This window comes from Cyprinus carpio, chromosome A20 (assembly GCF_018340385.1).
Source record: "Cyprinus carpio isolate SPL01 chromosome A20, ASM1834038v1, whole genome shotgun sequence".
In the NCBI taxonomy this organism is placed as follows: domain Eukaryota; kingdom Metazoa; phylum Chordata; class Actinopteri; order Cypriniformes; family Cyprinidae; genus Cyprinus; species Cyprinus carpio.
Genome location: NC_056591.1, coordinates 20,259,181 through 20,271,682, shown reverse-complemented (window position 1 = coordinate 20,271,682; position 12,502 = coordinate 20,259,181). Strand labels below are relative to the sequence as shown.

The following is a 12,502-nucleotide window of genomic DNA, read 5'->3' as shown; positions in this document are numbered from 1 at the left end:
TTAATTTTAACAAGATTCTTTTTATTATTTTACGACAGCAGTGATAGAAACATGACACATTTCCACTTCTCCAGTGTCCAGATTGTAATGCAAATGAGTTCCTGCACAGTTTTACTTTACAGTGAATCTTCCCAGTGAAGTTTGCACAGCTGCCTTCTTTAACCAACAAGTATACTAAGTAGAAACAGTACAAACTGAATCCAAAACTTAATACCAAAAAATATGCTGAAATAGCAATCTTTCCAATAAATATGCTTCACAAAATACAAAAAAATAATCCATAAAAGGCAAACCTAGGCTTATAAAATAATAGTGCTTCTCTTTCTACCACACGTCTGAGGTGTGACATTTTCATTAAACCTCACTAGGCTTGGCAGCGATACACTCTTGTAAATGGTAAACATTCTTTTTTGAATGAAACATTCTTAATGTGCTCTCTGGAAAAGACTAAACAAGTGTAATGTTCTTTTATGTTTTTCGGGTCAAAAAAGCACTACGCATTTGCTTTTAACTCACAATGACTGCATAAGCACTTAAAATGACATCAGTCTCTTCATGGTAAGTGAATTTTTCATGATAGACCATTTTGGTTTACAGAACACTCTTCATTTAATGCATGGGCAATCCTAATCATCCTGAATTGATACAACGGGAATTTATAGTCTTTGTGGAATGCAATGCAACAGCAGATGTGAGAAATGAACAACAATGCTTTACAGTAGCACACAGTCGGAAAGGTCCTTTGAGACGAAGCAAACAAACATGCTGTTCCAATCACACTAACCGGATTGTGCATATGGGCATAACAAGCCCTGTTAAATACCTAACATTTGGTCCACAATTCTTGAAACAAATAAAAAGTACTATGCCTGTATCGCACATTTCAGCGTACATTTGGAGAAATTAATTCAGAGCATATTTGTGAACACTCATCACTGTGCGAAAATTTTGCTTTTAAAACAAAATAAGGAGATTTCAAGTCATCTCAGGAGAGTCTGTGATCTGTTGTGATGTCTGCTGTGCTGTTGGAGATGTTTAAGTCTTAAATTGAAGTCTCACGATGTAAGCTAGAAGACTCTAACTTGAGGTTACTGGACACTTTTTCAGAAGGCAGCTCAGTGGGAACTCAGGAGAGACAAACACATGTTCAGTTAAGATCTCATTAAGACCTGGAACTTTTTGCATTTCTCTAAAGACAGCAATAAATCGAAAACAACAGGCTACCGAAAGCCGAATACAATACTGTTCAAAGGTTTGGGGTTGGTAAGATTTATTAATGTTTTTGGAAGAAATCTCTAATGCTCACAGAGACTGCATTTATTTGATCAAAATACAGTAAAAACTATAATATTGGGAAACTGGAATACAATTTCAAATAACTGTTTTCTATAGTAATATATTTTAAATTGTAATTTATTCCTGTGATGACAAAGCTGAATTTTTAGCAGCCATTACTCCAGTCTTCAGTGTCACATGATCCTTCAGAAATTATTCTAATAAGCTGATTTGGTAAAACATTTATTTTTATCATAGATTTTTATAAATAGACATTTTTGTAACATTATAAATGTTGTAAATAAAATAAAACTTGATGAATAAACTTTCTTTAAAGAAATCACACTGAAAATATGATCTAATGTAATATGAATATATATGTTATATATATATATGTGTGTATGTGTGTGTGTGTGTGTGTGTGCGTTTGTGTTTTTTTTTTTTTTTTTTTTTTTTGTGTGTGTATATATATATATATATATAATATATAAAATCCAATTTCTAGACATTTACATTTTCTAATACTGCTAGGCAAAATGCCTGTTTTCTCTGTACCAATGTCAATATCAAGATTTGCATGGTTGAGCCTTGTTGTGTTTGGCATATTTAGTTCACAAAAGTGACACTGGAAATAAAAATGAGGTGGACTTACGGCTTGTCCTTTGTTTATATTGCTCACATTGACGCCGTGTCTTTTGAGGTCTGATTTAATCAGAGCTGTAGAAACAACACAGAAGTTTCTTAATGCTCTTCATTAACAATACTGATTTATGAGAGAAAAGCCTGTAAATAGGAAAATTAACCTGTTAAAACAATGCCAAGGAGGATCCAAGCACACAAGAAAATGTTTCCAATGAGTGGGCTATAGTCTGTGGTAAGTTGCCCTTGGATGAGAGTAAAAATGATGCCGAACACCTAAAATTAAAGACAGCAGAGTATGAGACAGAAATAAGCCAGTAACAATGACCTTTCAAGAAGAATCTAAACCTGTTCTGTAACATATTGGAGGATACATAAAGCAAATGCTGAAGGACTAAGTTTGTCTAATTGAATGTGGGTGTGCATCTTTCCAGGTTGTTTTTATTTGAAAGTTGTTACCATGACATTTGGAAATGATCAACTGAAAGCTTCCTACAAAAATGAAACAAGTCAGGAATGAGCAGGTCATACATACCTGTGCAAATGCATTCAGAAGACCAGATGACGTGCCTTCCGACTCAGGGTATGTGATTTCAACACCAAATTCGAAGCCAATGGGAAGGTAACCAGTCATAAAAAACTTTTGAAAAGAACTGTATTAACATGAGTCATATACACCTACCTGGCAGTGAAAACTATTTGTATGTGAGGTGCTAATGTACAGCATGCACAAACATATTTTAGTGAATCAAACAACATTGGAGAAGCAAAACCTGACCACTGACCACTTCTGCTGGTTTTACACACAGAACTGTGTCAGTGGGCTGTTCACAAAAATGTCTTAAAACACTTGCTTTTGTTAAAATAAAATAAAATAAAATAAAATAATTTATTTTTTGTTATGACATACAATAATATTATTTGATACATAATAATATATAATAAAATTTTATATTTTTTGATGTATAATTTTTTTATAATAAATAAAAAATATAATAAATTTTAATTAGTTTGTTTTAAATTTATTTGAAATATATTAAAAAAAAATTCAGAAACAATAGTAACAGGTACACGTTGAACTCTAGTAGCAGGCTTACCCTAGGGCACCAGCAGTAAAAAAGATAACAAGCAGATGGTCCAAGTTCAGCGTGAATGTGAACACCACCATTCCAACGAAGGATAGGATGTAGACGGTCAGTGTAGTCAATCTAAATGATAAAAGGAAAAAATGAAAAACTTTGACAAGCTGCTTGATCTGATAAATAATAAACAGTCAATGGATAAAATGAAGTGATGAGGGTTAATCATGAGTATAAAAACTGAGTAAAGGTGTGTTCACATTTATCGTTGTTCTTTCAATAAGAATCCAAACAATCTGGAATTTCACATGAGGATGCGCATTTCGCAAAGAGTTCTCGTTGGTCACGCAAATTCACCAAGTTGACCAACAGAAAGTGACTTCTGTGTGAACTGTGCTTCATACATCACTGAACTATTGACAATAAAAATAGACCTTGATTGTCCACAATATTTAGCCAAGATGTGACCGCATCTTAAAAAGAGAAATTGTAGTAATAAAATAAATATACTCAACCTAGTGAAAAAGATTAAAACATCAGCAGTTAATAATCTGCTAAATAAGTACTTTAAAGCCATTTCAATTCAATTAAAATCTAAATATTTTAGGAATATAATATACGGTTTGGCAGATATACATACTTATAGGTTTTAGTACGATCCAACCAGATTCCACACAGTATGGAGCCAAGCATTCCAGCCACCACCAAAGTCAAGCCAATTCTCCCTGTGTTTAGCTCTTCACCCTAAAGAAAGAGTTTTTAAGAGTTTAAATTAGCATTTAAATCATTTTTAAACATGCTAGTAATGCTGTCCTCAAGTGAGCTTTGATTTCAGGGTTTTGGGATTAAAAGCTCACAAAAGCAAGTTCAAAGAAAGTCAAGAAAATCCTTAGCGATCATTCGTTTATAATTACTACTAAAGGTATTCATAGCTTAAGGGATTTGTTGCAACCAAGCCCAGAATGTGTTCTGAGCCTGTTCTACAACGCTTTTGACTAATGTTTATTCTTTTGTCAGGGACACCTCTTTCAAATAGATCTCACATCAAGACAATGAAGTGTTATGCACGGTAAGAACATGAATCACATGGTGTGTGATCACTAAACTTAAGCCTGGTGGGAAAGCCTGCAGAACATTCAGAAACATCAAACTTGGGAATGTACACAGTGCTTGTCTTTTCATTTGGACTCTGTTATGAGTAGCAGGCATGCATGAAAAGCGGCTAATGAACTGCAAGAGCCTGGACAATAAATCGGTGACCAGCCGCCCATTCCCTGCAAACAGTACCCAAGTGTGCCTGAGATGAATGCAGAAAGACTCCTACACTCATCCACATGACATTTTCACGCTGAGTTTATCAAAGGTCACTTACCGGATAATGAGTAATCATCATTTGATTGAGAAGTGTAGATACAGAGTAAAATGATCCGGTCATGATGCCTAAAAACAATTTCAAATATTTTATAAATTATGTTGAAAAAAATGATTTGATAATGTTTGCTGAAGTGCAGAACTTTCTACATAATAAAATTGAAATTGCAGCATTAGAGATGGGTTGATACTGTATTATCACTGTTAATAAGTTAAAGTTAATAATAAAGTTAATAAGCCATACATATGACGAAATAATCATCTCATAATGAATGGTGTATGGTGCACGAAAGCACAGGGAACTTATTAATATGGGATTAAAGTAACAGTTAACCCCAAAATTAAAATAATCACTAATTCAGTTTTTAATTATTTAAAGGGATAGTTTACACAAAAATGGAAATTCTGTCATCATTTACTCACCCTCATCTCGTTCCAAACCTGTATGAGTTGCTTTCTTATGTTGAACATAAAAGAAGATATTTTTAAATAATTGTCTTTCTCACCATAGCTGATGAGGAGCAGAATGAAGGGCTTGTTCTTGAAGAGGTTGATGATTGATTTCTTGTATGAATAGTCTTCAGCTGGAACGGTGGAGAGAACAGCTTGTGCTTTGCTGGGTGGGAGTGGAGGTCTGTCCTTGACGACTGAGGAAACGAATGAGAGAGACACACATGAACTTCTACTGTAATTCTAATAATCTCAACTACTGAACATGTCTACAGCTGTTGTGAGGATTAACATACTTGTATTCATTTTGATACTCTTTAAAATGTTAATCAATGTTGCATACAACTCTCTTGCCTGTGTTTATAAAACAGCTCTTTTCCATATTCTGATGAGAGATTACATCATTATATGCAAATATCATGATGTGCAAGGTGTTCGTTACAACTTGTTTGTGTATTATGAACTTTAATTGCATAAAAGCATGCACAAGACTGAATAACAAAAGGTGCATGATTTGTTTAGACCAAGCATTTATACATGTATTAGATGCAATTAAATCTTTATGTCCTGCCTCTTTCTTTCAAATGCTGGAAAAAAAAAAGGTTGTAACCATGTGAAATTGAAATACTAGGTATTACCAAATATTGTTAGAAGGAAGAACAGAGTTGAAAGTCCAGCTGTTCCATAGAACATTATGCTGATGTTGTGCCCCATGAGATCTTTGTCGTCAGCTGTGTTGGGAACCAGTACAGGTGGGAGGAGGAAACCTATGGCTACACCAAGCTGAAGGGAAATAAGACCATATTACACAAAGTCCCATGAACATATCAGTATATAAAACAATAATAAAACACTAGACGCTTTAAGAATAATAAATACACACTGTGAAATATTTCAGGTCACACTTTTAGTTATAGTGTTCATATTACTGTGTATTTAACTGCTTAGCACCCTTACAAAAATGTACCATGGTTACCATAGTTCAAATATTAACATACAATAGAAGTCAATGGAAACCAAAATTGCTTTGTTATCTAATTTCTTCAAAATATCTCCTATTGTGTTCCCAAAAGAATGAAAGAAAGTCACACAGGTTTGGAATGGCAATTTGCATTTTTGGGTGAACTATATCTTTAAAATAATTATACAGTAATAAAGTTATTTTGTAAGAGAAAACTGCTGATAAACTTCTCTATCTCTTAAAGTAATAAAAATTATTATTATTATTAATTATAAATTATCTTTTGCCTGTCTCATAAAATTTTTATAATAAAATAATACTATTTTTGCGAATAAAATTGATAATAGAATATCTTGTTATTCTCTTATTATAAAATAATAATGAAAAAATAATTGACTAGACTATCAGCTTGAACCAGCTGAATGCTCAAAAGACCTGTTTAAAGCAAAGGACCAGTGTGAATCCAGCTGGATTTTCCAGCTTTTACTTTAGTGGAAACTATGATATTTTTATGAAATCATGGCGAAAGCATCATATTTTTTTAGAAGGGAAATTGATAATTAACAAAATAACGTGAAATTATTTAATAATGCTGACCTGACTTTAGCTATGCGGAATTTTAAATACAAAAGCAAGTGATATTCGTAATATGTTAAATGTAAAGTAATATTTAACCAAAGTAATCGCTAATGGCATGTAATTTAGAGGTCACACCTGGTTTCCCAACACCGCTGTGGCACAGGCCGTGGAAACTTCTCTCGGGCCGAACCAAACCGACGCGATTCTGGAGGGGAGGCCGAGGATGAACACCTGTGCCACAGAGCATATGACCTGTGCGGTCATGGTGACCCAGAACAGGCCGGGCCCCACGCTGGCGCACTTTACCCACGCGCCCAGGGCATTCAACCCGGCCCCTAACAACGCCGTCATCCGCAGCCCCTTCTTATCCAACAGCCACGTCGCGGGGAAGATTAAAGGTACATACGCGACCATATAGACAATGGAGAGCCAGTCAATCGTGGTGCTTGACACACTGTAATAGTCCACGAAGATGTTTGAAATGATGCTGTACTGGATCCACTGAAAGGCGTTGACGAGCGAATAGAGGCTGAACACCGCGAGAACGGCAAACCGCTTCCAGTAGAGCCTCGTCTCCAGCGTTTCGTTATTCTGTTCGCCGGGCAGCATCGCCTCTTTTTCGTCCGGTGGTGGAAGCTCCAGTTTCTGCACCTTTGGATCCAGCGTTATATGGACCGATCCATTGGAAAGCTCCTTGTAGGCGCTGTCCTCGTTTGTATTTCCTTCAGTGACAGCGCCTTCAGGTTTACTGTTAGGCAGAACATGCTGCTCTTGAAGAAGCTCACCTGCCACCATTTCGACTAAATTAACACTCTTCACTTAGACATAAACGATTACACTTCAAATTGGACTAGATGCGTAGGCTAAATCTCTTCCGGATGCTGTAAGCGTATGAGACAAAGAGATGATGATGATCCACTTGATAATAACGCAGATAAGACACTGTAATTACACTTTATCAGTTTGAATTGGGTCCATCTTTTCGATCACTACCGGCTTCAGCAGCATGAGTGATGATGGCGTGATGTGCGCATCCTCCTCGGATTTGCTTATTCCGCTTTCCTACGTAGGTCGCTACAGTAAGTGGATTTATAGGCTTGGCAAGGACCAATGAGACTGCAGATGGGGCGGGGCAAGTAGCCGAGCGAGCCCTACAGTAGCTACAGTATCTACACTGTTTAGTAGACTAGGAACAATGCGAGCTGCGTTGAATGGCGCTTCAGGCACTTTTTTCTTTTTCCCATACATAAGAAGAGGGATCTTAATTTTCAAACCAAATATCTTGCATTTTTTTCTAAATTATACACAAACTTTATATATAGGCTAAACGTTCTGTAACAATCTAAAAAAAATAATAAAAAAAAAATAAAAAATACAATAAAATAAAAAAGCGCCGAAAACGTAAAATTTCTTTATATATATTATCTGATAGCTAATGTTACCTCTTTGTTCTTGAATTCTTTTTTTTATTCTTTATTCCATATTATTAAAATAGTATAATAAATGTCACAGCGAAATCAATGTAGGCTATGCTATTAAATTCAGTCTGGGCTTGGTGGAAATGTTGGAGACTTTTACAAAATCCTGTGTCGTGTTAACATGATAATGTGAGAAGCTAGATTACATATGTTCAATGTAATTTTTAAACACATTTACTGAAATTGACAATGCTGTTTCAGCAATGCTGCTTTTTCAAGACGTGTTAGAATGAGGCCTACGTTGAATTCATTCTACTGACAACCCTAGTTTTAACAGTAAAAAAGCATTTAAGTTATTGATTTAAGTTATGTGAGCTATGGCTTGAGGATATGTTGTTTAGAACTAGTGAGTGGTAATGATTTTAAATTCATATCATAATAAAATTTTATTGATATGATAAGGATACATTTTAAATTATGTTAATATATCTTAATGTCTAGGTATCCGTTCAAAAATAACCGACCAACAACAACAACCTAAATTACTGTTAAATTCTGAAATTGGTAAAATTTTCTGAACACCTGCATTAAAATGCTATATACAGGTGCATCTCAGTAAATAAGAATGTCGTGGAAAAGTTCATTTATTCAGTAATTCAACTCCAATTGTGAATCTTGTGTATTAAATAAATTCAATGCATACAGCCTGAAGTAGTTTAAGTCTTTGGTTCTTTTAATTGTGATGATTTTGGCTCACATTTAACAAAAAACCCAACAAAAACTCTCAACAAATTAGGATATGGTGACATGCCAATCAGCTAATCAACTCAAAACACCTGCAAAGGTTTCCTGAGCCTTCAAAACGGTCTCTCAGTTTTTGTTCACTAGGCTACACAATCCCGGGGAAGACTGCTGATCTGACAGTTGTCCAGAAGACAATCATTGACACCCTTCACAAGGAGGGTAAGCCACAAACATTCAATGCCAAAGAAGCTGGCTGTTCACAGAGTGCTTTATCCAAGCATGTTAACAGAAAGTTGAGTGGAAGGAAAAACTGTGGAAGAAAAAGATGCACAACCAACCGAGAGAACCGCAGCCTTATGAGGATTCTCAAGCAAAATCGATTCAAGAATTTGAGTGAACTTCACAAGGAATGGACTGAGGCTGGGGTCAACGCATCAAGAGCCACCACACACAGATGTGTCAAGGAATTTGGCTACAGTTGTCTCATTTCTCTTGTTAAGCCACTCCTGAACCACAGACAATGTCAGAGGCGTCTTACCTGGGCTAAGGAGAAGAAGAACTTGACTGTTACCCAGTGGTCCAAAGTCCTCTGTTCAGATGAGAGCAAGTTTTGTATTTCAATTGGAAAGCAAGGTCCTAGAGTCTGGAGGAAGGGTGGAGAAGCTCATAGCCCAAGTTGCTTGAAGTCCAGTGTTAAGTTTCCACAGTCTGTGATGATTTGGGGTGTGATGATGTCATCTGCTGGTGTTGGTCCATTGTGTATTTTGAAAACCAAAGTCACTGCACCCATTTACCATGAAATTTTGAAGCACTTCATGCTTCCTTCTGCTGACCAGCTTTTTGAAGATGCTGATTTCATTTTCCAGCAGGATTTGGCACCTGCACACAATGCCAAAAGCACCAAAAGTTGGTTAAATGACCATGGTGTTGGTGTGCTTGACTGGCCAACAAACTCACCAGACTTGAACCCCAGAGAGAATCTATGGGGTATTGTCATGAGAAACAAGAGACCAAAAAATGCAGATGAGCTGAAGGCCACTGTCAAAGAAACCTGGGCTTCCATACCACCTCAGCAGTGCCACAAACTGATCACCTCCATGCCACGCCGAATTCAGGCAGTAATTAAAGCAAAAGAACCCCCTTCCAAGTATTGAGTACATGTACAGTAAATGGACATACTTTTCAGAAGGCCAACAATTAATTAAAAAGTTTTTTGTTTAATGGTCTTATGAAGAATTCTGATTTGTTGATATAATGAATTGGTGGGTTTTTGTTAAATGTGAGCCAAAATCATCACAATTAAAATAACCAAAGACTTAAACTACTTCAGGCTGTGTGCATTGAATTTATTTAATACACGAGTTTCACAATTTGAGTTGAATTACTGAAATAAATGAACTTTTCAACGACATTCTAATTTATTGAGATGCACCTGTATGTCAGTGTTGCCAAGTTTGCGATTTTCCCTTGGAATTGGGCTACATGTAAACTTGTTTTTCTTTTCCCGGGGTTTAAAGGTTTGCCCATATTGCAAAAATTGTAATTGACTGAAATGCATGTAGCTACTGAAATATTTTACATTCTACCAAAGATAATACTGTGCTAGATTATGACATTTGTGAGGGAGCGGCCTTTGAGCTTCTGTTTATGACTACTACTAGTTGAAATTGTGTATAATGCATACTGTAAAATATGTATTTTAGGTAAGGAAGTGGCATATTTTGTGTTGTGACATCCATAACTATGTCTGGAGATATTCCCTTAACTTTTTCAGTGTGTTCACAGCAGATCATTATGTTTGCCAGCTCATTTCTAACCTAGAGCAGTAAGAAAAAGAAGAAGAAAAACACAGACAGTGAGCTTCAAAACATCTCAGTCATAAGGAAATCTTACATGTTATGTTCTAATATTATAATATTATAACAGGTTAGGACTTACACGTTTGTCAGTTCCCAGAGCTGGAGAATCTGTCTCGAGGCAAATGTGTTCCAGTGGAATCTGTCTGATTAATTTTGCTCTCTGCATTTAAAATACATTTTCATTATATTAATGAAAAGAAAATTTATGTTAAACCTCATGCCTGTATAATAACGTCCATATAAGTTTAAATATAATTTTCAGTTCAATCATATGTACATTATGTGCTAACATTTGCAGTAACTGGAATGTGACGTGGAACAGGGTCATTCTTTAATAATTTTTTTTATTGCATATTTTTTATTTATGACTTTATGATGATAATTAAATGAGAATCCTTATCCAACCTGCTCGTTTTTGCTGACAGCAGGCGAAAAGGAGAAGTAGAATCTAGCCTGAACCTCTTCCATAGCAACCGAAGGCTTCCCGGCAAAATTCTGCAATAATACTTGTCTAATCCCTAAAGACATAAAAGAAGAGTTATGTAAGAAATTCAGCTGCAAAGGTCACAGAGACACAATGATTTGCTAGCTCTTACCTAGTTCTTTCATTGTGGCTATGGTAACTTTGGCTGCTGACTGGGAATGTACATTCCTTTAAGATAAAAGAATGGACTGAGTTATGAGCATTAAAGAAACCACAAAATGAACAGTCAGTTATATAGTTTTATATTCTGTTTATATTCAGTTATAAAGTTTTATATTCTGCTATGTAAAGTAATGTCAAAAATTGGCAAACCACGTAACCATTTCTGAGCTGCTTGTATGATTTCTTTAAATTTTGTAATCATTTTTTATTTTCTTGTATGATTTCCTGTAACTGAAGTTCGGGTCTGGACTCGATCCCATTGAGGAGTAATTATGCTCGGCATCCCAGAACGACTGGCAAATTGCCAGGGGCGTTCTTTAAGATGATTTCAAGGCTGTTTTGTCAAAGACGCTTTTGATCTTGGTTTTTGACTGCAGCTGGAGAAGTAAGATGTTGAGATTCCGTACGTTGCAATAAAAAGAAATCCAGCGCATAATTTTAAAAGATCAAAGAACCGCAATCATGGTGGACCGATGAGAAAATGTGTAATGCCGTCCTTCCAACGGGATTCGGCAAAAAGCATTATATCAGCTGGCTCCAATGTTTTTAAGGCCAAACAAGTATCGTCGTGATGAGTTCATCTCACTACAGTAGAGTACTGACTGTCCTGACTTCAAAGTTTCAAATCATAACATTAGAAATGTGTAAAAAGGCCTATGTACCTTCACCTAGCCTTGTACAATTTTTTTTTATATCCAATTGGGAGTGGGAGTTTTGATTTAAGACACGCCCCATAATTCAAGTGCAATGGAGCAAGCCCCATTCCAGAATATGAGTATGATAGTCAGGCTAATGATTTCCTGTAACTTAGAGAAGGCTCCACTGGCAAATTCAGTTCTTTAGATATTTCAAGTTGTTTTGTAAAGACTTTTACTACGCTAATGAGTGATTTTTTGCAAACCTCAGGGAGTTCAAGACCAATTTTTTTTTAATATGTATTAGCAAGCATTAGATCACATTTTGTACTGAGACAACATTTTTCAACATTGAGTAAAAGCCTATGGTAGCCTTAGCAAGTGAGACTCAACATTTTAAATGGACATTTGTTTTTTGGCCTTTTAGATTTCCTAGCCTTTTCAGTGTCTATTGAGATTAAGCCTTTAAGATCCATAGTATTTATCATGATTTTGACAATATTTGAGCATTTTTTTTATATTTTGTTTTACAATTTCTGATTTATGGAGTTAGAAGATTTTTATTAATTTAATCACTCTAACACAAATCATTTTTTTAAGTCACTCCCAAAACATTTACTCTAAATCATTTTAAGTCATACAGAACTTATTTACATTTTCTCACTTCATTTAATTTCACATTCCTTAAAATGACTGCTCTACTTTGTATATAAACAATGTAATCAAAGTAAGCAGAATTTTTGTTTGGTAGGTGTTGGTTCATTTCATTTTACATAATATTAAATAATATTATAAAAATCCCCAGCAGTGTCTGTTGAAAATTGTCCAAAAAAGATAATATCTGCT

General features: G+C 35.4%; 1 protein-coding gene across 3 annotated transcripts; it reads right to left on the bottom strand.

The window, feature by feature from the left end:
* LOC109058893 (feline leukemia virus subgroup C receptor-related protein 1-like) lies at nucleotides 1–11,888 on the bottom strand. 3 transcript variants are annotated; one of them, XM_042778056.1, is made up of 14 exons: nucleotides 11,843–11,888; nucleotides 10,972–11,027; nucleotides 10,781–10,893; nucleotides 10,455–10,535; nucleotides 10,283–10,333; nucleotides 5,453–5,597; nucleotides 4,871–5,011; nucleotides 4,366–4,433; nucleotides 3,634–3,737; nucleotides 3,012–3,122; nucleotides 2,450–2,567; nucleotides 2,079–2,190; nucleotides 1,928–1,992; nucleotides 1–1,126 (listed from the first exon to the last, which is right to left on the bottom strand). In XM_042778056.1, exons 2-14 carry the CDS (start codon nucleotides 10,982–10,984, stop codon nucleotides 1,043–1,045), a joined length of 1,206 nt encoding a protein of 401 aa, XP_042633990.1. In that variant the 5' UTR covers nucleotides 10,985–11,027; nucleotides 11,843–11,888; the 3' UTR covers nucleotides 1–1,042. The 3 variants fall into 3 exon arrangements, with proteins under 3 accessions (XP_042633990.1, XP_042633988.1, XP_042633989.1); XM_042778054.1 differs by lacking the exons at nucleotides 10,283–10,333; nucleotides 10,455–10,535; nucleotides 10,781–10,893; nucleotides 10,972–11,027; nucleotides 11,843–11,888 and adding an exon at nucleotides 6,490–7,701; XM_042778055.1 differs by lacking the exons at nucleotides 10,283–10,333; nucleotides 10,455–10,535; nucleotides 10,781–10,893; nucleotides 10,972–11,027; nucleotides 11,843–11,888 and adding an exon at nucleotides 6,490–7,700 and having other exon boundaries at nucleotides 2,450–2,555.
* Nucleotides 11,889–12,502: the final 614 nt, after the last annotated feature.